Source organism: Equus caballus, chromosome 2 (genome assembly GCF_041296265.1).
Source record: "Equus caballus isolate H_3958 breed thoroughbred chromosome 2, TB-T2T, whole genome shotgun sequence".
In the NCBI taxonomy this organism is placed as follows: Eukaryota; Metazoa; Chordata; class Mammalia; order Perissodactyla; family Equidae; genus Equus; species Equus caballus.
In genome coordinates, this window is record NC_091685.1 from 91,197,670 (window position 1) to 91,223,859 (window position 26,190).

The 26,190-nt window shown below is 36.3% G+C and overlaps 1 protein-coding gene and 1 long non-coding RNA gene across 2 annotated transcripts in view; one reads left to right on the plus strand and one right to left on the minus strand.

Moving 5' to 3' along the window:
- Nucleotides 1-1,466: 1,466 nt before the first annotated feature.
- TMEM184C (transmembrane protein 184C) lies at nucleotides 1,467-25,655 on the minus strand. The gene is made up of 10 exons (XM_001501751.7): nucleotides 24,867-25,655; nucleotides 18,628-18,758; nucleotides 18,491-18,527; nucleotides 17,288-17,493; nucleotides 8,070-8,144; nucleotides 6,624-6,717; nucleotides 4,579-4,691; nucleotides 3,101-3,200; nucleotides 2,426-2,597; nucleotides 1,467-2,209 (listed from the first exon to the last, which is right to left on the minus strand). Exons 1-10 carry the CDS (start codon nucleotides 24,987-24,989, stop codon nucleotides 1,944-1,946), a joined length of 1,317 nt encoding a protein of 438 aa, XP_001501801.4. The 5' UTR covers nucleotides 24,990-25,655; the 3' UTR covers nucleotides 1,467-1,943.
- The window catches only part of LOC138923292 (uncharacterized), a 41,477-nt gene continuing 19,687 nt past the window's right edge, over nucleotides 4,401-26,190 (plus strand). Inside the window, exon 1 of the long non-coding RNA XR_011436748.1 lies at nucleotides 4,401-4,462. This is a non-coding gene — a long non-coding RNA (uncharacterized lncRNA). The remainder of the gene's footprint in view (nucleotides 4,463-26,190) is intronic.

Sequence of the window (26,190 nt, forward strand, 5' to 3'; positions counted from 1 at the left end):
TTTGAGTCTTCATTGTCATGTGTAAGTAAAGCAAAACTTAATTTTTTTAGGCGTTTTGGCTTTTTTTCTTAAATCCAAACTTAAAATTGGGAAACATCTAAAGTTGGCTTCCACCGAAGACAGAGGGCTATGGTTACCTGTAAATTCCAAGCTTGCTGCTTTTAAATACGTGGCTACTTCTGAAAAACCTTCTCAGATTGTGTTTTGGGAATGCAAACTTAAATAAGAATTTAAATTATAAGCTAAATGTAATTAAGAGAGTAAAAGAGTTAGGGACAAAATAAAATCTTCAGAGGCAGCATTTTTCCTGGTCTGCTTTGGCAAAGAAAAAGTAAAAAGCTAATAAATTCAAGAAAGAGTTAAACCTAAACCAGTATTTTTGAAAATTTTGATTTGGATGCGCAATAAGATATATATAATAATACGTCCAATTTTTAAAGACTTGAAACAGGGAGATTAATAAGGAAGATGATTATCATACCTTGTATAAACTGTATGCTCTTTGGAAGTAAGCCACAAAGAAAATAAGATGGACTTTCTTCCACATTGCCTATTCTCATTGCCTCTAATGTCACACTACCCAGCTTTACTTTCTATAGAAATGTTTTAGTTTATAACAGTAGACACAATAAAGACTTTGTACCTAATTACTGTGAACCAATATATATATATGTGAATATGTGTATGCATAAATATATAAAGCAGAGGTTCTGAGAAATAATCCTTATCCTTGCTATTTGCAACATACTGTATTTTATTTTCAGTATAAAATGTTAAACATGAACCAATGGGTTGTGATTAGCAATTAGAGAAACTCTATCCTAAGTAATAAATTTTTCCCAAATAGCACCTACACATGTCTTCTGACTGGACTACTCAGCCGGGATTCATGTTTGCTGACACCTTTAACAGCACTGAGGAAAAGGAGACTCCATTTCTATCACAAGTTTCTTATTCTTCCAGTCTTCTATCCAGTTTATTCTTTTCATCTCAAAGTCATGGATAACTTATTCCACTATTAGCAGTGTTGTAAATATTATTTTTAGATAGATAGTAGTTATTTTAGGATTAATAAGATTGGGTCCTAGGCCAGCCCTGGTGGCCTAGTGGTTAAGTTCAGTGTGCTCTGCTTTGGCAGCCCAGGTTTGGTTCCCGGGTGCCCACCTACACGGCTCTGTTCGAGCAGCCATGCTGTTCTGGCAGCCTACATACTGAAAAACAGAGGAAGATTGGCACAGATGTTAGCTCAGGGCAAATCTTCCTCAGCAAAAAAATAAATAAAAATAAGATTGGGTCCTAGATATTTCTCCTAATAGGAATATAAGATAGAGGTATCTTTCATTGAAGGTATATTATAATTTTTAACCTTTAATTTTTTTGCTGTGCCTCTAATCAAGAACTTTCTGTTAAGTAAAACATTAAAGGTTCATGTTTAAAGAATGAGAGACATAAAAAGTTGCAGAAAGTAAATGATAAATTCTTATTTATTGAAAGACATCCAGTTGAGAAATAGAGAAATAATTGTTAGGTAAGCATATATGGCACATGATTAAGTTCCACTAATTCATATTTCTGAATTATACTTTCTGCTAATTCCAGAGCATTATATTCATGCAGCAGTGGTAGGAAGCATTATTATTTTTTATGTCCATCTTCTTGATAAAGCAGTGTAACGTCAGGAACATTTAGCAGTCATTTTCTACCATTCAAGTATGTGATACTCAAATGTTAAGAAATCAAGTCTAAGTCTAGGATATTTAGACTGATTATTTGTGATGTACAAAACGCAGTTATATAAATCCAGTAGTCATACCTGGCTTTTGCCTATCTTTGTGTTGAAATTTTCCATCATTTATGGCTTGTCCCAAGCACAAAATCCTGAGCACTGGGATACCAGGTAATGAAATAGCGTGGTAGTAGCACAGTTTGCTTTTGCACACTGTTCAGGAGGCCACAGATTTATCTGAAGGTTCTTTTTTCCCTCCTGTTGTGTCATTATATATTTCATCAGCTATGCTAGCTGTAGTAGGTATAGTCTGAGGAGTCACGGTGTATCCAAATCCTTGGTAGTGACCCATGGGTGAGGGTGGCACAGAAGAGGCAACGGAAATTGCATCTTGTGATGATGATGATAACAAGCTTGTATGTTCATTTTGATCTTGATCTTCAGGAAAAAATTTTTTCCTAGGATGTCCCATCACTGTCCTTCCTTTAAAGTAATAGAAAGGTTTCCAAGTTAGCCAAAAGTTGTTATTTTTATAAACTTACCATGCTAAAAATAAGCTCCCTCTCTCCCCTCCCAGAGCCTTACTGTGCTACTGCTTTAACCAAAGTCTTTTCATCTCTTAAATAGCTACAAAATTGCCCTAATAGGAGACCTACAATAACCTCCCTCTTGGGGTAGAATTAAATGGCTGGTACTTACCAACATGCCTTACTTGTTCAGAAATATCATCCCTAATATCTGAAACATCCCACATGGCAAGAAAGGAATCAAAGCATGACCCCTCTTCTGCTTCTTGGACATACGGTTTATATGAGAAAGTGTAGTGATGAGCAATAGCAGCAAGGAACATCTCAATACAGATGATAAAGTCCTACAACAACAGAAATAGCAGCCATCTTTGAGTTTAAATCTAGTTTTACAGGGAAAAGAAAAGCACAATCTTTCTCTTCAAAAGTACTTAAGTATTAACAGCTGTTTTTTCTATAAAATTATATTCATTTTTCCATTTTCCAAAATAATTATTTTTAACCTCTTTGAAAAAGGACAAAATGCCAAAAATTTAAATCTGTTTTGCACTGCCTCAGTCAAGTATTTCTTAGCAAAGATAATGCATTCTCAATCCACTGCCCAAGGACTAAGAGGAGAAATGCAAAAGAGAAACTGACCAGGAATTACAAAATCTAAGTTCTATTCTTGGCTCTACTACAAATTAACAATTATGGCCAATTTCTCTAGGCTTCCTTCATGTCCTCACCTGTAAAGTGAGGACAGTAGTAGCCCCATAGCCTGCACATTGTCAGGTTTAGAAGGTAAGGTAGAAAAATGCTTCACAAATGATAAAGTTCTACTGAATTCAGAGAGAGCACTACTTACCTGGAGTCCTGTAGCCACAGCTTCTACAGTTTGCCATTCCCAGGTATGCTTTTCAGAAATAACGCCAACTTTGACCAACAAAGCAATAACTACTGCTTGCCTATATGTTAGGAAAAGGTAAACAGCAAATCTATATCAAGCATAAAATGAGCAGTTGTTTTAAAAATATGCCATTTAAAAAAGTCAACCCCCAGCACAACCTGTGGACCCCCAGCACCAGCACCAGCAGCTTGCCTTCTCAGCATATTCCTGAAGACATTGTGTATCTACATTAAATATATTTGCTTTACAAATCTAGTCTTCTGGTACAGTTTCATCACATGAATTTTATGTATTCTTAGAACTTCAGTACTTGGTTTATAGTACTTCTTTTTTTGTTTGCAGTGTGCACAAGTAATTAGATTTTAAGGTCTTCCTATACATAGACAGTGTCTTAACAGCTTGTACAATAGGCATTTAAAATGAAATAAAGGACAGATACTCAAATGTTATTTACACCTGTTAACTGATTATTCAGATTATTTTTTAACACAGTCATTTTGAAACCAGTCTTGTCTGGAGTAGTAGAACTAGAGACAAACTCAGAAGGGGTCTGACTCCAAGACAGGAAGTCATACTGAGCATTTCAAGCCAATCTCGGGATATGACCCTAGGTTAAATTTAAACAGCTAATAATGAGAAAGATAAGCTTTCATGGTTCTATGTACAAGAATGTTCAGTGTTGCTTGTAATGGTGAAAAAATGAGGAACAACCTAAATGTCAACAGAAGATTGGTTAAAAAGTTATATTGGTTAAAAAGTTAGAATACTAAGCAAAAATAAAAACCAAAAAACCCAAACAACAAAACTACCGTCTCACTTTATTGACGAAGAACTATACCCACGGTATACTGAACATATTGTTGAGTTCTACGGGTTCTTATAGTATGAAAGTATTTCTGTGGAGTTTTATAAGATATATGTACACCAAAATGTTAATCATTCTTTCTAAGTGGTGGGATTTCAAGGAATTTTCTTTTTCCCCTTTTTGCATTATTTGCATATTGTTAAATTTGGTGTATTTGTTTCTAGGTTCTCTATCACCCACCCCTTTACTAAAGTGGGACCACGTATAGTTTTGCCTTCTGTTTTAAAATATCTTATTGATGAACACTTCTCCCCATCATTAAATATTCCATATCATGTTTATCTTCCAAACTGCAGAGTATTCTCTTACATGACAGGACCATGATTTATTTTAATAATTCCTCTAGTGTTGAGACATTTAGACTGTCTCAAATTATTTTCTTCTTATAAATGTTACAGTGAGCATCTGACTCTATGAAAAACCAAGAAGGGCTAAAAGGATGAACTTCTTAAAAGGTAAGTAGAGACATTTTAATTCATCTCCTGTATTAAGACTATTTTTAAAATCATCCCTCACCAACAGTTTTATTGCCCTTTAGAAAATAAGAACATTAAAGGAAAGCAACACTTACCAAAAGGAAACAAAAACCACCAGTTTTACACACAGAAATTTGCCAACAGGTTGGATTGGACTCAGTTCTTCCTTCAGTACTTTATAAAATAGCAGGAGACAATACATGGCAAACTAGAAACAAGATTAACAATTAAACTTCTTCAATAAGAATAACTAAATATAGTAACAGAAATATTAAAGTTATAAACCAGAGACCTGTACAGAGTAATGTTTCAGGCAAAATTTTCCAGGGTTTATTATTGCTATTTTTAGATTAACAACAAGCTTTTATAGTTTACTGTGGATGAATATATATGATAAGAAATTTCTCAGAAGAGATATAGAACATCTTCCCTGAAAATGGTTCTAAATGTTCACTCCCTGGGGCCCATAAAGAAAGCGATAAACAATTTCCATGAATGAAGGGCTCTCATTCAGCCAGAATAAAACATATCTTTTAAACATAAATATCATTAATTTTATAAGGGTTAAGCTTACTAACTAGTCTATCTTACATAATATTGTATGCATATTATTTATAAGACACATTAAGTAAGTACTATTTCAATAAAATTGTGACCATGAAATCTGAAAGAATCAAGGAAACAATCTTTCTTGAGGGCAATATGTTGATCCAGCTGATCGAAATTTAAAAAATTTACTTTTTTAAAATAAATGCTCACGACTTCTTAACTTTTTAGAAATCAGTTGTAATAACCTAATGTTGCATAGCAGTAAACATTTTCCTAAAAGTTTACTTTTTCCTATTAAAATCATGTAAAATGCTCATTTAAAATACTTTAGAATATAAAAGCAGTAGACAAAAGTAGAAAGTTTTCCACAGTCCCATTACCCAAGCAATCCTTTCTACACATAAAGGGGTTCTTAAGAGGTATCATTAACCAAATATAAAATTTTGTTGCCTGATGTTTTTTCCTAAGTGCCTTACTTTTCCACATGCTTCAGAAGGATTATTTCGCTGCCTAGCATTTGGCCCATGGGAGGACCACAGTACATTTAACCAGTCCCCATCACCGGGCTCTGGATTGTTTCCGGCCTTTTCCTATTACAAATAACAGGCTTTATAGACAAAGATATTCAAAACAGAAGTACTTCTGACCATTTCTTGAGGATGCATTCCCAGAAATGTAATTACTAGTTCCAAAGAATAGGAACATGTGGGAATACATAAGCATTTAATTTTTATTATAAACCTCTAATACCACACATGCATGCCATTGCATCTAATTATTTTGCTGAAAGAATTAACTTAATATCTTAAATAAAATGCACATTCTTAAGTTGAAAGGATCAGATAGTTACATCTTTAGAGCATTTCAGTTTCTAGATCTTGTTTTTTTTTAAAGATTGGCACCTGAGTTAACAACTGTTGCCAATCTTTTTTTTTCCTTCTTCTCCCCAAAGCCCACCGCAGTACATAGTTGTATATTCTAGTTGTGAGTGCCTCTGGTTGTGCTATGTGGGATGCTGCCTCAGCATGGTCTGATGAGCAGTGCCACGTCCGTGCCCAGGATCCAATCGAGCAAAACCCTGGGCTGCTGAAGCAGAGCGCATGAACTTAACCACTTGGCCACGGGCCGGCCCCTAGAACATCATTTTTACTTAAGTTGGAATCCTCAATTTTAATTCCAAATATATGAGAGAATTTTATTCTCCCACTTTTATTCAAACCCTGTATTGTCATATACCAATTAGACACTTTCTCTTACTGAGTACACCTAGGGGAGATATATATATATATATATATTTTTTAAGGAGACCATTGTACTTTTATTTAGGACACACCCACACAATTATGTAATGAGTACCAGAATCAAATGAAGAAACACAATTAATAGGTCAACATATAAATCACCAAATTAACAAAGATATTCTATCTTTATATATGTATAAAAATATATGTTAAAAGTTTCTTCAAATTTTTCCTATAAATAAAATTTCAAGGTTAAAAAGTAACAAGGTTTATTCCCAAAGAAACATTCCCTAAGAAAATTTAGAGTTATAGATAGTAATTTAGTACAGTTAAGATGAATATTTACTCACCAATTGTGACATATTGTTTATTATAACCAAGTAAGTCCAAGCATTTGAAAAGCTAAAGTTCCCTTCATCATATACACCAACCAGCTCACAGATTCTAAAAATGGTAAAAATGAGACAACTTTATGGTTAACTAAATCAAAATATACTTTAAAATACAGCATTGACAGCAATACTTAAATTTAGAAGTTGGTTTATTTAAAAGATCTTGTAGATAAATCACTTGAAATTTGTCACAGAGGTGTTCAAAAATTAAAAGAAAAACATTTTTCTAGAAATGTTACCATATGAATATTCCTCCAACTACAAGTAAATCCAAAATAAGACACATACATTGAACTAGAAAGGGTAATTATTACATTCAAAAAAATTATGCTGCCTAATTTTCAAAAGCTTGATTGTTATAAACATATAATGTTGGTCTATACCTACAACTCTAATTTTTTCCCCCCAAATTATCTTGGCAGTAAATTTTATGAAGACCCAGATTTAAATATTAACTTATATGATTACTCAATTTCTAAACTGCAGAGAAATAAACCATGCCTTCATAAATAAGTGAATTAGCCTTAATTCTAAGGTAAATGTCACTACAGAACTGACTGCTTGCTTCCCCTGTCTTCCTGTTCTTCCTCTGTGAACATGCAGAATGTTAGTTATGACTAGCAGATAAAATATGCAATCTACTGCTTTAAATTCTTTGATGTTCTTAAATCTAGGGAATAGTTTTACCAGGTGGCTTAATGATACCCCATTTTACCTCAAGTGCTAAGCTTTGATAGAACTTTTAAAAAAGAAAAATACGATTTCTTACTTGGAATATAGTACTCATAACATATTCAAAGTTAACCATGTAGAAAATCAAACCATGTAATGAACTCAAAGTAGCATACTTTAACTTCATGTAAGAGATGTTTCTGTAAAGCTGTGGGAACATTAATATTTTAAAAAGTATTTTCTGGGGCCGGCCTGGTGGCACAGCAGTTAAGTGCACACATTCCATTCCGTGGCCCGGGGTTTGCCAGTTCAGATCCCAGGTGCGGATATGGCACCGCTCAGAAGGCCATGCTGTGGTAGGCGTCCCACATATAAAGTGGAGGAAGATGGGCACGGATGTTCGCTCAGGGCCAGTCTTCCTCAGCGAAAAAGAGGATTGGTAACAGATGTCAGCTCGGGGCTAATCTTCCTCAAAAAAAAAGTATTTTTTAAATGCTTTCCAGAAAGCTCTAAAATGAATGTTATTTAGAATTCTGTCGTGATTCTTTGCCTACAAATGGTCACCTTATTTATTTTAATATAGTAGGGTTTCTATATACTGTATTTTTACTAGACTTGTATTATGACAAGTAAACTAATGCTCTTCATATGTTTTTCTACTCAGTTGTTCCCACTTAAGAGCATGAGGATTTTAAAGAAATAAACGATAATATAAAAGTTTTATGTACTTACAAAGCAACGATGGTAGTGAATGGTCTGACAACTGTATACTGCAATACACCCAGTTTGCACCTAAACAGCAATACTCTGCCAAAGAAAAACGACTTAGCATTTCAAGGACTCATTTAAATAGCATCAGACTGTTCCAAATCCCCTAAATTAAAATCACTTTGACAAACGATGCCATTTTTATATTTAATTCTTTAAATTTAGTCATTCTAAATGGCAATTGGGGAAGAATGTGGATGGGAGCAAACAAATTATTTCAATACTATTTTTTAAATTATTTGACAACTACAACTTCTGAAAGATCTCCCTTTCTGTGTAGTCTCAAATCCCTGAATAGTGCAGCACAGAACAAAAGGAACAAAAGTGGGTTCCTGTGTGTTTCTGGAAGAAAAACTGAGTAACAAATGAATTACATGTGTGCCTGTGTATGTGAAAGCATTATTTAGAAAATATTATTTACATTTAGGATTCAGTTTCCTTTCGAGTTTAGTATTTAAATATCATTCCAGAGAGTATCATCGACTAGATACTTTGAAAGGTCAAAGCAAAGATCCTGCATAAAACAGTTTTTATTCTATGGCTGGGTCAGTCAATTTAAGGGAACATTTACAAGGAGTAACAAAACAAAACAAAACAAGTCCCAAAACAACTACCAAAAAAAGGCTCTCTACCAGAGCCTTGTGTAAGCCTTCTTAAAAGACCAAGCTGCTCTGAGGGCAAAGGCTTACCTGGCACTCCTATCAGGAGAAGTAGTTGTCAATGTTATGTATTATGAATCCCCTAATTTAAGAATTACATCTCTACTGAGAAGACTGTGAGTGTGGCATGCGGACCTGGAGGTGTTCTTACTAGGACTGAATAAAAAACTGGTGGGCTTCTATGTGCTGAGAGCCTTCTCTGCGCTGAGGTGGTTCACTCCCACTTACCACTAAGTGTGCCCCCTGTGGTGGTGGACCCAGGGATTGCACTTGGGCTTGTTTGTTGCAAGACCTCTTGATGAGAATGCCTTGGCTAAACATGCTGTGCTTCCTGTCCCATACTATTTACAAAGCAAAATTCAGTTGGACTGGGTTAAACCTACAGTGTTCTATGTGTTGATTGTCAAACCACACCTGAGACCACTAAGGGTGACTATGCAGATACATTAAATAGTCAATTAGATACCTTTGAAAGCTGTGGAGAATTAATGACCTGGAAGATGTATCTGAAGAAATTGCCCAGAATGTAGCAAAGGCTGAGACAAAGAGACAAACGTGAAAGAGAGTTACAAAGAACAGAATAGAATCAGAAAGTCTAACATACATTCAGAGTCAAAGAAGAGAGTAGAGGAAAGGCAAAATCAAAAGAGATTATGGCTGAGACTTTCCAGAACTGATGAAAGACATGAATCTACAGCTTGAGGCACACTAAATTAAGCAGGACCAAAACCGAAACCAAAAAAACCACCCTGATATTTCATAGTGAAACTGTAAAACATCAAAGACAGAGAGGGTCTTAAATGCAGCTGGACAGGTCACCTATAATGCAATGACAAATTGACAGTAGAGGCTTAACAGTAACAACTGAAGCCAGAATTACATGGAATAAAATCTTCAAAATGCTTAGAGAAAATTCCTGTCAATATAGAATTACCTCCAGCAAAACTGTCTTTCAAGAATGAGAGCAAAATAAAGACACTTTTGGATAAGTATACCTGAGAAAATCTGCTACTGATAACTGACACTAAAGGAACTTTTAAGGGCCATACTTTAGAAAGAAGGAAATGATTTCAGATAGAAGATCTGAGATGCAAGAAGGAGAGAGGAGCAAATAAATTGTTAATATTTGTAGTTATACTTACCAAAGACAAAAAAAAAAATCTATCCAAAAAATGTCTAATTTTTAAGATTAATTTTAAGTAGCCATGGTAAAATTTTGACTCTTAAGTGCTCATAATAAGATTGGAATTAGAAACTATAATTTCTAAACTAGCAGTGAGAAAAAACATAGAATAAAAAAAAACAACAAATAACGTCATCAACTACCAGTGGGATCTAGGGTAGCACCTGTAATCAGACACACTGACACCGCTGTACTGAGACATACGTATCCATAATAGGTAAAACAGTCACCTTAAAATCACAAATAGTCAAAGATTATAAATAGAGTTTTGCCACTATTATGAGCTATGAAAAAGCTTTTAGTTTTCAAGATTTTAAAAATATTTTACAACTGCAAATAAGGAATCATGGACTTATATTAAAATTTGTTAAATGTGGGTGGTATAAAACAGATTTGTTGGTGACATTTGTTTGTATTCCTCAAATGTTTGAAAAACTGTAAAATTACTTAATAAAATCATTAAATTAGAAGGATCTTCTCAAACTGCTTATACTGTCTCAAAGTATTAAGTGAAAATTTATATTTTTAAAAAGAGGCGAAATGCAATGCGGACTCCTGGAGTGAATCCTGGAAAAGAAAAAGGATGTTTCTGGAAAGACTTGGGAAATGTGAAGTCTGCAGTTAATAGTATTGTACCAATGTTACTTCTTGGTTCTGAGCAATGTACCATGATTACCTAAGACGTGAACATTAGGGGAATCTGGGTGCAAGGTATATGGGAAATGTCTGTCCTGTCTTTGCAACTTTTCTGTAAATTTAAAATTATCCCAAAATAAAAGTTTATTTAAAAAATAATGTAATCAATGAGAAAAGGAAAGAAGAAAAAGTGAGACAAATAGAAAACAAAAAGATGGCAAGATTATAAATGAATATATCAATAATCACAAAAATGTAAATGGCCTAACTTATTTAAGTTGATGGATTGTCAGGTTGGAATTAAAAAACACTAAACTTAAAAAAAAAATAAGCGATATGTCTAAAACATAGGGAAATGGAAAGGATGAAAGTAAAAGGTAGAGAAAGATGTGGCAGGCAAATACTAAACAAAGGAAAGGTGGGATACCTATTAATATCAGACAAAATAACTTTAAGACAAAGAAGATGATTTGGAATAGAAACAGCATCAAAATATATAAAGCAAAAATTGACAGCAGTACAGTAAGAAACTGACAAATTATCAGTGGCAGAATTTAAACGTCTCTCTCAGTAACTGACAGAACAAGTAGCCCAAATCAACAGAAATACAGAAAAATTGAATAACACAATAAAATAAGATTGACCTCATGGACATAAATATAACACAGTCACTTGTTAATATAGCACACACATTCTTTTGAAGCACACAGGGAATCTTTATAAAAACTGGTCATGTATTAGAGGGCATGAAACAAATCTTAACCAATTCCAAAGACTGTCTCATAGAGAGTACATGCTCTGACTACAATGCAAATAAATAAAACGAAAAACTAAAAACCAAAAAAAATCCTTAGGCTTGGAAATTCTGAAACACTCCAAAATAACTCAAGTAAAAAAGAAATCTCAGTGATTTAAATTTAAAATTTAAAAACCTTGGGGCTGGCCCTGTGGCAGAGTGGTTAAGTTCACGTGCTCCGCTGCAGGCGGCCCAGTGTTTCATTGGTTCGAATCCTGGGAGCAGACATGGCACTGCTCATCAAGCCACACTGAGGCGGTGTCCCACATGCCACAACTAGAAGAACCCACAACGAAGAATATACAACTATGTACCGGGGGGCTTTGGGGATAAAAAGGAAAAAAAAAAATAAAATCTTTAAAAAAAAAACCAAAAAACCTTAAACTGGATGATAATGAAAATATTTAATATCAAAACTACGATTCATGTGGTGATGGATGACTAGATTTATTGTGCTGATCATTTCACAATATATACAAATAGCAAATTATGTTGTACCCTGAAACTAATATAATGTATGTCAATTATATTTCAATAAAAATAACCAACAAAAACTGGGATTCAGTGACTGTAGAACTTGAAGGGAAATGTATAGTCTTAAATGCAATATTAAAAAAAGAAGGCTGTAAATTAATGAGCTAAGACTCTAACATATTAGGAAAAGAACACAGTAAACCAAAAGAAATGAAAGAAAGGAAGTAAAAATAGAGCAGAAATTAATGAAATAGAAAACAAACATAGGGGCGCAGCAGTTAAGTTTGCACGTTCTGCTTTGGTGGCCCGGGGTTCGCCGGTTTGGACCTACGCACCACTTGTCAAACCATGTTGTGGCAGGCGTCCCACATATAAAGTAGAGGAAGATGGGCAGGGATGTTAGCTCAGGGTCAGTCTTCCTCAGCAAAAAGAGGAAGATTGGTGGCAGATGTTAGCTCAGGGCTAATCTTCCTCAAAAAAAAAAAAAGAAAAGAAAAGAAACATACTACAGAGAGAATCAACAAAGCCAAAAGTTAGTTCCTGAAGAGGTTAGTAAAAAAAAGGCAAACTGCTGGCAAGATGTTCAAGGAAAAAACAAAGATACTAATAACATTAGAACTGGAAAAGCAGTCATAACGACAGATCCAAAAGGTATTAAGAAGATATAAACTAATGTATGCCCTTACATTTTAAAACTCTGTCTACTCTGCCTAATTCCTAAAAACTATAATTTAAAAAATATGCTTCCAGAAACAACAGGAAGCCTAAATTATAGTTCTATAATTGTCTCCCACAAAGAAAAGTCCAGGTCTAAGTTTTCAAGGTACAGTATACAATCTCCTCCTGTGATATACAAATCACAGGCAGTAATTCCTATTCAGTCAGTATAACCTAGATAGGAAAACCAGACAGGGATAGTATAAGAAAGGCAAATTATAGTTTCATCTGACTTATTTATGAACATACATACAAAAATTCTAAATGGAATATTAGCAAACCAAATCTCGTGATGTAGAAAAGCAGATGATACATCATAATCACTTTGAATTCGTCCTCAAAATGCAAGGGAGTTTTAACAATTAGAAAAGCCATTAATCTAATTCACTACATTAACAAGTTCAAGCCATGATCATCTTAACAGGTACAGAAAAAGCATTTGATGAAATTCAATACTTATTCATGATTAAAAACTCTTAACAAACTAGGGCTAAAATGGAGCTTATGTAACCTGATAAAGGATGCCTACAAAACACCTTTAGAAACATCAAATTCAATTGTGAAATTTTATAAGAATTCTCTTTAAAATCAAGAAAGATGCAAAAATGTCTAGAGATACTTACCAGCACAGTGATAAGAAAGAGAAATGTGTAGGATAAAGACTGGCAAACCAACAAGTCCTTCATTTGAAGACGACTGTCTACAAAGAGAACTTAAAAAGATCTACAGACTAAGAAAATTTAACAAGATTTTCGGATATAAGATCAATATGCAAAAGCCAACTGCCTTTCTACACACTGGCAGCAATTAAACTAATTTTTTAAAAAGATGTCATTTATAATAGCAATAGAATATAAGGTATTTATAAAATCAACAAAAGATGTACAAGACTTTCATGAGAAAATTATACTTTATTGAAAGATAAATGAAGAGCTAGATAAGTAGAAAGCTAGACCATATTCATAGATAAGAAGACAAAAAATCATAAAGATGTCAATAAACTAAAAATTGAATTCAATCCCAATCGAAAAATCTCAACAGGGTTTTTCAAGTAACTTGACAAGCTGATTCTAAAATTTATATGTATGAGTAAAGACCCAAGAATAGTCAAGACAATAGGGTTGGGGCCCTTGCCCTTCATTTTCAGGCTTATTAACAAGCTGTAGTAGTTTATATAAAGAATTGGTCCAGGGATAGAAAAGTTAGCCAATAAAACAGGAAAACAAAGACCACAAACAGACCCATACATACGGAAACTTTATATATGACAGAAATGGCATTATAGATCAGTGAGGTAGAAGGAAGAGAATGGTGCTAGGATAGTTAGCCAACAGAATAAAATAAAACTGCATTCCTACCTCACACAACACACACACAAAAAATGAATAAGGATTTGTAAGTCTTAATGGGAAATTTTTGAAACGTTTAGAAGAAAAGCACAGGAGAATGTTTTTTTGGCATCTGTGCCCATCTTCCCCTATTCTGTAAGTGGGTGCCACCACAGCATGGCTGCTGACGAGTGGTGTAGGTCCACACCCAGGCCACCAAAGGTGAGCATGCCGAACCTAACCACTAGACAACAGGACTGGCCCCAGGAGAATGTTTTTATAATCCTGTGGTTGGGAAGAATATTTTCAACAAGATGCAAAAAGTACTGACTATAAGATTGATAAATTCAACTACATGAAAATTCAAAACTTCCCATTTATCAAAAGACATAATGAAAGTGACAAAGCATGCCAAAAACTAGAAAAAGATATTTTTAACACACATTAAACAAAGAATTAGTATCTAAATATATAAAGATTCTCTATAAAGCCACAAGATAGACAACCCATTAAATAATGAGAAACAGAAACAAGCATTCCTCAGAAAAGGAAACCAAATGGCTACTACACATATGAAAAGTGGCTCAACCTCACTACTTATCAGGGATATCTAAATTGAGACCACATGATATAGCACTGTACACCCTCTTGATAGGCAAACATAAAGACGTCTGAGTAACTCCCAATGTTGGTAAGGATGTGGTTCGATTAGAAGTATTTTATACTCTTGGTGGGAAAGTAATTTGGTACTGCCACTTCAGAAAATAATTTGCCACTAACAAAGTTGAACAAAACCTAAAGACCCAATATATCTACTCCGAAGTATATACCCTAGAGCAATTTTTTTCAAACTGTGTCAAATTCAACTTAGCGGGCTGTGATTTGAATTTTAAAAACAAAAGGAGGAAGGGAATACATAAATAAAGGTCAGTACTGTTTCGTGGAAACATTTGTTTCATAAGTGTACTAAGTCAGTGGGTAAAATGTTTCCCCCCAGGAACTAATATACACAAAATTTAATGTTTATTAAAAGAAAAATCATTGTGTTCACCACTTATGTTACAGAAATCACAGTCTAAAAAGTAGACTTTAGTTTTTATTATCTGATGGCTGGAAACTTGCCATGGCATTTGCATCTTAAAACCAAACCATTGTACTGAATTATCCTAAACAGCAATAGCCTGATTAATTATCAGACATGTAACACCAGTTATCTAATAGAGGGAAACTGGTAACCTAAACTGTGTTCATATATATACAAGAGAATGAGTTGTTTTATTATTACTAAAACCACGCTCCTAAACTGCAGGACTTTGGTAAGCACTTCATGTCTTTTCAATAAGAAAAGGTGAGTCAGTTATGGATGCACTGTTAACATTATTCAGGCAGCACTTGTCAGAATTCAAGAGTCTCAGGAAAAAATGAAACTAACACAAAGAAATTTAACAAGAATAAATGTAACTGCCTGTGTAGTCAGGAACAAATCAATTGCATAAAGCACAGAATAGGGAAATTTTGAGTAGTATCATTTGAAAAAGGTTTGCGGTTTTAGTTCACCAGCAGCTAATCGTGATGAGCCAGTCTGAAGAGACAGCTCATCTCAGGTTCTGTGTTAACACAAGAAGAGTCCTGATCAAAGCCAAGCCATTATCATCATCATCATCATATTTATCAGACCATTGCAATCTCTTCCATCTCTGCCCACTTCCAATTCAGTCTACAAAGAGCACAGTAATCTTTGAAAAAGAAATTTAGATACCAGTCCTCTGCTTAACATCCTCTAATGGCTTCTCATTTGACAAAGGTTCTCTCTCCTTGACCACACTTTACACAGGGCTCTTCTGAGTCTTCTTTTCAACTAAGGCATCATCCTTAGGCCCTGTCCTAGGCCTGCCTGTCAGTTTGTGCAAAGAATCCTGCTAGTCATGTCCTCACCTTTGATATTTGATTACTCTTGATACCTAATCAAGCTCCGCTTGCCCCACTCTTGATGTTTAAGGCTAGGCCTGCCTTTAGCAAAAATCCTGTTATGACAGTTTAGAGAATACCCCTACCCTTGATGTCTTCTCTTAGTAATTTTCCATCCAATGATCACCTCAATCTGCTTATTGGCTATAAATCTCTCTTTGCCCTTGTTGTATTTGGAGTTGAACACAATCTCTCCCCACTCATCTTCAACCTACATTAATTTTTCCTTACCATTCTCTTTCATTGTTTCCTGGCTTTTTTCCTTCATAGCATTTCCTGAAATAAGTAACTATAAATTTGTGTCTTCATCTAATTCCTAACCCTCCTGACCACACTGTAAGTTCCATGAGTTCTACGTCTGTTATATGCACTAGGATATATCAATCTACTGGCACATACTAGGTGACTAATACCTATTTGTCAAATGAACATATTAGGAGCTTATTATTTAAAATAGTCAGGTAGCTCCCTGTCATTGCAGGTGTGCAAGTAGAGACACTTACATTTAGTCCTGACATTGACAAATGGTTTCTGTACTGCATGGAAGGCAATGTAGCTATCCCCAGGTTGTATATCTACACTGATTACTAGACCTCTAAATCATTCCAATTACCTTGGCTTGCAACTTTCACCTGAATCCTCATCATTGGTGGTCAAGTCTTTTTGATTTTTCAGCTGCATTCTCCTATTGTCTTTCCTTTCTATTCCAATTTCATCCCTCCTTTTCAGCTTATCTCACAAATGGACTATTAGAATAGTCTCCTAATTTATATCTCCATCTCTAGAGTGCTCCTGCCTCTAATGCATCCTGTATAGTACTGCAAGATTAATCTTTCCAAAACACTGTCTTCAAATGTTTCCTTGCTGAAAAATATCCAATGGTTATCCAGTATAACAAATGAAATCTCAGCTTCAACTTAACTTTTCAGGTTTTTTTTTCCTTTTCTGTCCTACACGAATGTATAATAAGGCCATTATACATTACTAGAATAAACATTGTTATTTGCTGCTATTTCATATCATATGCCATTCCTCGCCCAGGACTATCTTCTCCCTGAGTCTTAGACCTGATTTTGCCATTAACCAGCTATGTGATCTGGAGTAAGCTAATCTCTGCAGACCCTGGTTCCCAATAGTAAAAGGATGTTGATTAAATGATTTCTAAGGCTTTTTCCCCCAATAATATTTTAAGTTTTCTATATGAGGATGAATATATAAAAGAAACTAACATATGTGAGGATTTTAAAAATGTGTTTTGTTACTCTTCAAACTTGACTATGAACTCCATGAGGTAAGAACTCTTACACTTTTTGTCTTGCTCGTAGTACTTAACATACTGCTTTGCAGAGAACTGACTGATGCTTAAAAATTCTGCTTAAATAAAACCCAAACATAAAAGAATTAAAACCAAACATACTTACTCTCCCATAGTCCATGGTGGACAGCAACATAAAGGAGGGAAATGTTTTTGCTGATCTTTGGCTTCAAGGATTAATACCAGATTTGGATACCGGTTAGTTAGATAATTGGTCAGGAATCCCATAAAGTTGTAAATGACATAAGCTTCGTAACATTCTCTGCAGGTATCCACATATATTGCAATGCTGGGATATTTCAAAGCTATCCACTATGAAAAGGAACAGATGTTAGTTGCAGCTAAGATGACCACTCCAATTCATAGTACTCACAATAAGCTAATTTTTAAACTTGAGTTGTCTTGTCATATATCAAACTTCCTAAAATTTATCATTATAAGGGCTACCAGACAATCTGTGAAATATATTTTTAAAAGCAATAAACATCTTGGATATTGGTAAACAAAAACATTCGTGTTTGGGGGTAATAATGAATATGAAGAGAGAAGCTAAATTATGTGCTTGGCTTCTTAAATATAATCTGAAATTTTTCTTGACATGATCATAGGAAATGCTGTTAAAGACATTTCCTTTATCTTTAATCAAATTAAAGCAGTTATCTATAATAACTGCATATATTAGAATCCACTGGGGAAGGATTTTTTTTTTGTCCAAATAAAAGATTTAGTAAATAAAAAGGATGATAATGTAAATTTTTTTTTTTTTTAAAGATTGGCACCTGGGCTAACAACTGTTGCAATCTTTTTTTTTTTTTTTCTGCTTTATCTTCCCAACTCCCCTCCCCCCCAGCCCCCATACATAGTTGTATATCTTAGTTGCAGGTCCTTCTAGTTGTGGCTCATGGGATGCCGCCTCAACGTGGCCTGACGAGCAGTGCCATGTCCACGCCCAGGATCCGAACCCTGGGCCGCCACAGCAGAGAGCGCGAACTTAACCACTCGGCCACGGAGCTGGCCCTGATAATATAATTTTAAATAGTACATTCTTTAAAGGACTAAGAGCTACTAATCTGAAATTTTAAAAGATTAAGCAAAGGAAACAGCTTTCGATTTTTAAAACTTTAAAACATCTGCCTTTTCTATTGTCATACTTTATCAAGATTAAAAACAAGTAAACTTTTCCACTTTTCTCATTAATCTGACTCTTTACTGCCAAATAACCTACTTTCACTACCTTAAGCATTCTGTAAGTATAGTTAGTATCATCAAACAAGTTCTTAGTTAATGAGATAAAATGAAACATACTTACGCTATCTAAACTGTATATAGGTACCATCCAAAGAATCCTATTTGGAAAGTAAAACATAAATTAAAAACATTTTACATCATATTTATGAAATAAGCCAAGACAATACTAGTTGTGAATCAAAATACATTAAGATTTACCTTATTATTGGTTTCTGTAGTTCAGGTTGTGTATAATGTACTAAATGTTGCAATATCACCCAGAGTGATATAGGTATAGTCAACAGCAAAAAGATTCCAGCAATAAACCAAGCCTTGGTGTGGATTCCAACCTTAAGAAGCAAAAGAACATGTTAGGATAAATAACTAACATTAAAACTAAAATACTTTTCTTTCTTTCTTTTTTTTTTTGAGGAAGATTAGGCCTGAGCTAACTACTGCCAATCCTCCTCTTTTTGCTGAGGAAGACTAGCCCTGAGCTAACATCCATGCCCATCTTCCTCTACTTTATGCGCAGAATGCCTACCACAGCACGGCTTTTGCCAAGCAGTGCCATGTCCACACCTGAGATCTGAACCGGCAAACCCTGGGCCGCTGAGAAGCGGAACGTGCACACTTAACTGCTGCGCCACTGGGCAGGCCGTAAAATACTTTTATTTCTTAAATTCATCATTTCATTAATGAGGCCCAATATTTTCCAAATGACTAGTGGCTGTTTTTATTTTTTCTTCAATAAACAGCCTATTTGTGCTTTTGTGGAGGGAGGGAGGTGGGTTTTTCCTCATGGGCCCTTTTGTAACAGCACTGTATACATTAAGAATATTAACATCATGTCATTTGCCCTTTAGCTGATTTGCCTTTTATATTTGATTATTGTGTTTGGGGATGTACAGAAGTTTTAAAATTTTCTGCAAGTCAAATCTAAAAATCTTTTGATGGTTTATTCCTTTGCTTTTATGTCTGGAATATTAAAATCCTACCTAACATCTTCTGCAAATTTTATTGTTACCCAACATGTTAGTAGAACACAGGGCTGCCCAATACTTTGTTAAGTTCTCTATATGGGTTATGTCTTTTAACTCTCCCATTCATCAGAACTGCCACAACTACTGTCCAAGCACACTGTCGATATATGCTACCCATCTCATATCCAACAGTATCAACTCACGAGATTACATTTTAAAAAGCTCTAATTTCTTTTTTAGGTCAGTATCTGATCAATATTTTATCCTTTAAAAGCTAAATTTCTAAAAAATATACTTTGAACTGGCTCATCCTAAGGAAGAGCTGAAGTAATTCACTTGCTTTCTGGCAAAACCAAATTTATTTGAACCTCTCTGCTATCTGAGGGTCCTTAGTGGAATGAATTTTACACTAACTTGTACTCCTACCTTGAGGAATGTGAATCCTTTTAATTTTTTTAAAACGCAAATGCTAACTTTTTAAAGAAAAAAAGGTGGGCATTTATTTTTGGTACTTGAGGGGTTTCAGCAGTTAATTAAAATAGAACTGAAGTCCATGACTTCTAGTTTTACTGTTTTGAACAAGATTTTTTTTTCATCAGGGATAAAGATTAAAGAAGTAGAAAACAAAAGTATAGAGATCAAATATATTTTTACAACAATGAAATTTCTACACTAAACTGTATGGAACATTTGAAAAGCAAATACAAAAAGTCTTGCCCCATGCTGGAGATTAATCAGGGCAGCAGGTGAAAAGCAACTCTCTGGAGGCGACAGTTCTCAAAGGAATGTCTAAGCAATCATTTCCCAGGGATTTTTGCTTGGCTCAATTTCATTTAAAATCGAGTATTCATATTAATGATAACCTAAAATAATAATACTAAAAAATTAAAAGCATATTCTAGATTTTCTCTTTTATAAGGAAGGTGATCATTAAGAGTATTGCCAAATGATTTTAATGCTCACATTCTTTTTACGATTGCCTTAGCACCAAAAAGAACTTGGTGGTAGACTTAAGAAAAAAATTATGTGCTTGTGACTAATGAATGCCAAGCGTCCTCAGTGTGCTGTAAGAAAGAAAGTTCTTTTTCAAACAATGATCAAAAAACAAGTGACTGGAGAATTGAGTCATTTCAGTATAATGATGCCAAATAAAAAAAAAATCTTGCATCATACAGTTAGTACCATTTTTACACTGTAAGTGGTAATTTAGTTTCAGAAAAACATTACCTGTCCACATTAATGCCATTAATTTGACTCACTGGTTTTACAGTTGTTTTGATTTTTGAGCTATATAAAAAGCTATATGCATAAGAAAGTGTATGCGTATACATATTTAAGTAACATTATAAGTCAACACTAGGTATCTATAGAAATTATCAATATAATTATTACATTTATATCTAAATAAGTTATTCTCACTTGAGACACAGTGATATAAGGATACCATTAACATTATTAAACTCAGCTGTGAGTCGGGGGTTTTTTGGCTCACAAAGTGAGGAGATAAGGAGCATAGATTTTTTTCCCTAAGGTAACTTGAGGAAGGTAGAGAGGAAAGAAAAAACCATTAAAGACAGCATCCAGGAGTGAGTTAATTGTCCCTCAGCCAAATGCTTTCAAAGCAGACAGTAGAGAGGAACAGGGTAGTGCTTTCCAGGCCCACTCATCCTGAGGGGAGGGGAGGAGCTCTTACGCCCATAGTAGCTACTTGGGGCATATCGACAAGCAGGGGCAGGATAAAATGGCTGCAGGGCAGTGACATCATGTGTGCATTTAACTTATTTGACTTCAATTATAGATGCTCAGCCAAGAAAGAGAGTGAGAGAAATAGTTTAAACAGTGCAGACGGTCATCTCGCTATTCCAGTAAATAAGCACACGCCCCACCAGGGGCACGGGTTGGGCTATGTGAACCTCCTGTTTTCTACAATCTCAGTTCCCACTGACTTCTCACAGTGTGAGCACTGTGATTCTAGTGTTTAAAACATATGTATTTTTCATACCAAACTGTCCCTAAACATGTCAACTACTTTATCCAGTGCTCAAGCTGATGCATATAACTTTGCCTTAGGTGTTCAACTGAGAACCCAATCCCAATTAGAATGCTATTCCACAAGAAAAAAACCTGCTGCTCTAATGCAACAATAGTGACGATATTTTAAAAACAGTGACAACTAAGGCTTATTGAGCACCTACCTTGTGCTGGGCACAATGCTAAGCATTTTAGACACGCGAACTCATTTAGTGAATAACGATGAAGTGATCAGGATACTGTATATAAAGCACTTAGGACACATGAGCCACTTATCTCTCTGTCTCAGTTTTCACATCTATAAAATGAGGATAATTTCTATGCTTCACAGTTTTTAAGAAGATTAAATAAAATTATACCTAAATCTTGGGGACATGCTCTAGTTAGCGTCTCTAACCTTAAGAACAAAACACAACAAAGGGGAAAAAAAAACCCCTCCCTTAATCCCACAGTCCTGTCTACTGTGCCACTCATTTCTCAGGCCCTCCCTTCAGAGTCAAATACTCAAAACAAAACCAAAAATGAACAAAAATCTTGTCTATATCCTGATTCCACTTCCTTACCCCACATTCATTCTTCAAACAACTCCCTCTAGTTTTGGCCTTTACAACTCCATTGAACCCATTACTAGGATCACCAATGACCCTCCTATCTTGTGAAAACCAGTGGCCGTCTCAGCAGCACTGGACATTGTTCACTACTCTGTCCTTCTTGAAACTCTCTTGTGTTCTGGCTTCCATGACACCACTCTCCTGGCATTCCACTTCTCCACTGGCTGCTGCTGCTTTTTAAGTTCCTGATCCTCCGCTTGGCTTCTAAATGTTGGTGCTAGGTCCTTGGCCTTTTCTTCTTCTTCCCTTTTATAATCTCACCCATGTCTATGGCTTTAAACACCATGTCTGTTCTGACAACTCCCATATTTACACTCGCAGTTCAAACCTTTCTGACCTCTAGAGTTACAAATCCAAGTGCATATTTGACACGCCCATCTGAATCTCTCTCATATACTGAAACTAAACGTCCAAAGCAGAACTCAATTTCTCTCAAATCTGTCCCTATCCGTCAATTTTTCATTTTAGTAACTGGTGTCACCATTTACTCTGCTGTTCAAGACAGAAGCCTGAGAGCTTCTTGATTTCTCCCTTTCTCTCACTGCCTCTCCTCCCCTAATACAATCCACTGTCAAGTCCTGTTTCTTCACGTCCAAGGATACTTACAATTGAGTTTTCCATCTCTATTCTGCTATTTAAGTCATTGCAGCCCAGGCACCCACTACCTCTTAATTACCATACAGAGCTTTCTAAATTTCCCTGCATTTGCACTTATTTTTCCATAGGTGGCAGAGTGGTCTTTTGAAGATGCACAATAGGACTGCCCTGCCTGTTCATTTCTTAGACCTGTTTTGGTTTCCTCCATAGCATTTTACATAATTTTATTTTTTTTGAGGAAGATTAGCCCTGAGCCAACATCTACCACCAATCCTCTTCTCTTTTGCTGAGGAAGACTGGCCCTGAGCTAACATCTGTGCCCATCTTCCTCTATTTTATATGTGGGACGCATGACACAGCATGGCTTGCCAAGCGGTGCGTAAGTCTGCACCCAGGATCCGAAATGGCGAACGCTGGGCCGCAGAAGGGGAACATGCAAACTTAACCGCTGCGCTCCTGGGCCAGCCGCTATACAATTTTATTTTATTGATTTGTTTTGTTTTTGTTGGTTGTGTTTGTCTCTATCACTAAGTTCCATGAAGACAGGTGTCATGTTCTATCTCTCACCACATAGAACACAAGCCTAATTTATCACTGGGACTCAAACAATCATTTATTAAGTATCAGACATTTGGGCAGATGGAGGAGAAAACAAAATAAGTAAAATATTTATCGTGTTAGATGGTGGTGAGTCCTAGGAAGAAAAATAAAGCAGCGAAGAGGATATGAAGAGTTGAGGAAGGGAAGCTGGCAACTTTTAAACAGCATAGCTGGGTGACATTTGAGTAAAGACCTGAAGGGCATAAAGGAATGAGAAAACCATCTGGGGGAAAAACATGTCACAAAGGGGGAACATTTAGTGCAAAGGCCCTAAGTGGGGAGCACGTCTGCTTGTTTGAGCAAAGCCAGAGTGGTGGAAGCCCAGGAATTGAGGAGAGAAGGTTAGAGGCGGATGGGGTGGGGGTGGTATCAGATCATGTTGGACCTCCATGGCCATAGTTAGGGATATTGGCTTTTAATCTGGGGCTAGGAGTGATTGGAAAACTTTGAGAAGAGGACACACAGAATGTGACTTATGTTTTAAGTGGATACTTTGGCTGGTGTGTTGAGAACAATCCAGGCAAGACCTGATGAGAATTTGGCTCAGGGTGTTAGCAGTGGAGACTGGAGATTAAAATTTTCCTTAAAAGCTGGCACTTAAAAATTACAACTAAGACAGTCTTAAACCAGGTTGATATTATACATATTATTAACCTTAAACGTAATCCCTATACCATACTCCAAAGAAATACTGCAAAGAAAGAAATCCCTATTTGTATTAAGACATCCAAAGCACTTGAATTTTAGTAGACAAATTATGGAAATAACCTAAATATCTAACAAATGGGAAATATTTAATATAGTGGAATATTATATTAACACTAAAAATAACTATATGGACTATGCTAGTATGGGAAAGTCAGCAAAAAATAACTTAGTTAACATAAAGAAAACAAATGTCTATTAAATACATTTTGTTTAACTATGTAAGAATCATTTCCACAATACAGAGCCTAAAATAGCCATGGTATTGTCATAGCTCTTGTAAAACAGGTGTTTCTAAGTAAAGTACTTTCTGGTTTTTATTAACTCCAAATTCAAAGTTCATTACACAATTTTTATAAAGCACATATCTTAGTTAAGTATTTACCTTGGGGTCTTCTAGCTTGCAGTACTTTACTGATGTCATAATAAGAATATGACATCAAAAAATATACTAGGGACTTTTTGCACAACTTTTGTTGGTTAATAACTTCTAAAGTAAAAACAAACATCCAAGTTAAACCAACTAGAATCTTATAATTCAGGGAGCTAGTTAAATGCTAATAAAACTCAATACATGGTTTTCAAGGTAGTTTATTTGATCTAGTTAAGTCCAATATCTGAACAGATCAGATTTCAGGAATAAACTTACCTTACTTTCAGGGAATTGATGAATGCTTCCAAAACAGTACTTCTCTAAGCAGCGATCTTAATATATTCTATTTTCTCGACCCAGTCCAACACCCACCTGTAGCATGCTTTCAAAAACCATGAACAAGAGACCAGATAGATTTATGTCCTATGAGCAGACTCATTTACACGACATGGTTTTCAGGATTATCAAGTCTTGGGGTATCAGGGGGAAAATGGGCAACCATAGAAGGGCAGGACGGTAGAAGAAAGGGTAGAGGCCGATGGTGCAGGACCCTCTTACCTCCAGTTTCTGTAATTCCCACACGCACAGGGGAACCGCAACCACTATGGACACCAGGTAGATGACCACCGCCAGAGGTCGAATCCACTGTCTCCAGTTCCTCCAAGTACAAGTGCAAGGCATGTTTCCGCATCAATCAGCCCCGAGTAGCAAGGAAAAAGACCTCGAAGGAGATTGTAATGGGGACCCCTGTGCTTCGGCTGTTTTGTCAACTCGTGTACTACGGAGGAAGAGCTGCTGGGCGACTTTACCAGCAGCTCCAGCCGCTCCGGCCCCTGCTGGGCTTTCTGCTGCTGTTGCCGCAACTGCGGCCCCCCTGGGTGTTACCGGGGAGCAGTGAGGGCAGCATCTTCTTCCCTACCCCGCATTTACCCAGTTCTTCCGCAGTGGGATCCCGGGCGGAGCCGCGGCTCTCACCTGGGGATCGCCCAGGGCTCCGCCAGCACCATGGCCTTGAATAGAGCGGCGCCGACCAGGACCGGCCTCTGAGGACCCTGCACAGAGTTCGGTTCTGCCTCGCAGCTGCCTGACCGCGTGCTCTTTTCTTGCGCGGTGGTTTCCTTCCCTCCGGGCTCGCAGGTGTGCCTTCGCCCGAGTCAGCTGAGAGATAAGAGCTGAGAAGCTCGCCGGCCCCAGGACTTCCTCAACCGCTTCTACGGGACTTTCCTCACCGCAGACCCCAAGGCCAAACCGGGGCTTCCGCTTCCGCCCACGCTGTCTGAGGATGGCAATTCGTCGACAGCACCAAGCTGGGCCCGCCCCATCCGGCTCACTTCACGCTCTCTGATTGGTCATTTGCGAGGGGCGGGGCTTTAAGGGTGCGGATCAGGGTTAGAAAGTTGGAAGAGGAGGTGGATGAAAGTTGTTGCATTTGTTGCCGCGGGGCCCAACGGCCCGTGAGAAGGCTTGTGGAAGCTGCAAGAATTGGTTGAGAACACTTGAGGAACATCTACTACATTCCTCTGCTGACTATAATCCTGCTTTAAGGAAGCCTGGGTAAGAGGCAGGTACTTTAGGGCTGAAACTTTTTCTGCGCTAAAGATCTCCGATTCTCTCTGGGAGCAGATACAGGAGCCAGCTGGAATAAGACCGAGAATGGGAAACGCCTGCCTGGTTTTCTATCAGTTGCTATAATCTAGGTGTAAGGCCACTTAGTTATTTCTGGATCCTGCAGAAAGATCGCTCTAAAAATAGCTTAATGTCAGAAGCAACTGCAAATACGAATATCCTTTCTGCGTTTGGAATTTGTGTTAGAAACTCGCACACATTTGTTTCAAAAGGTTGACGTTCCAACTGACAAATTTTATGTGCTTAAACCTTTTAG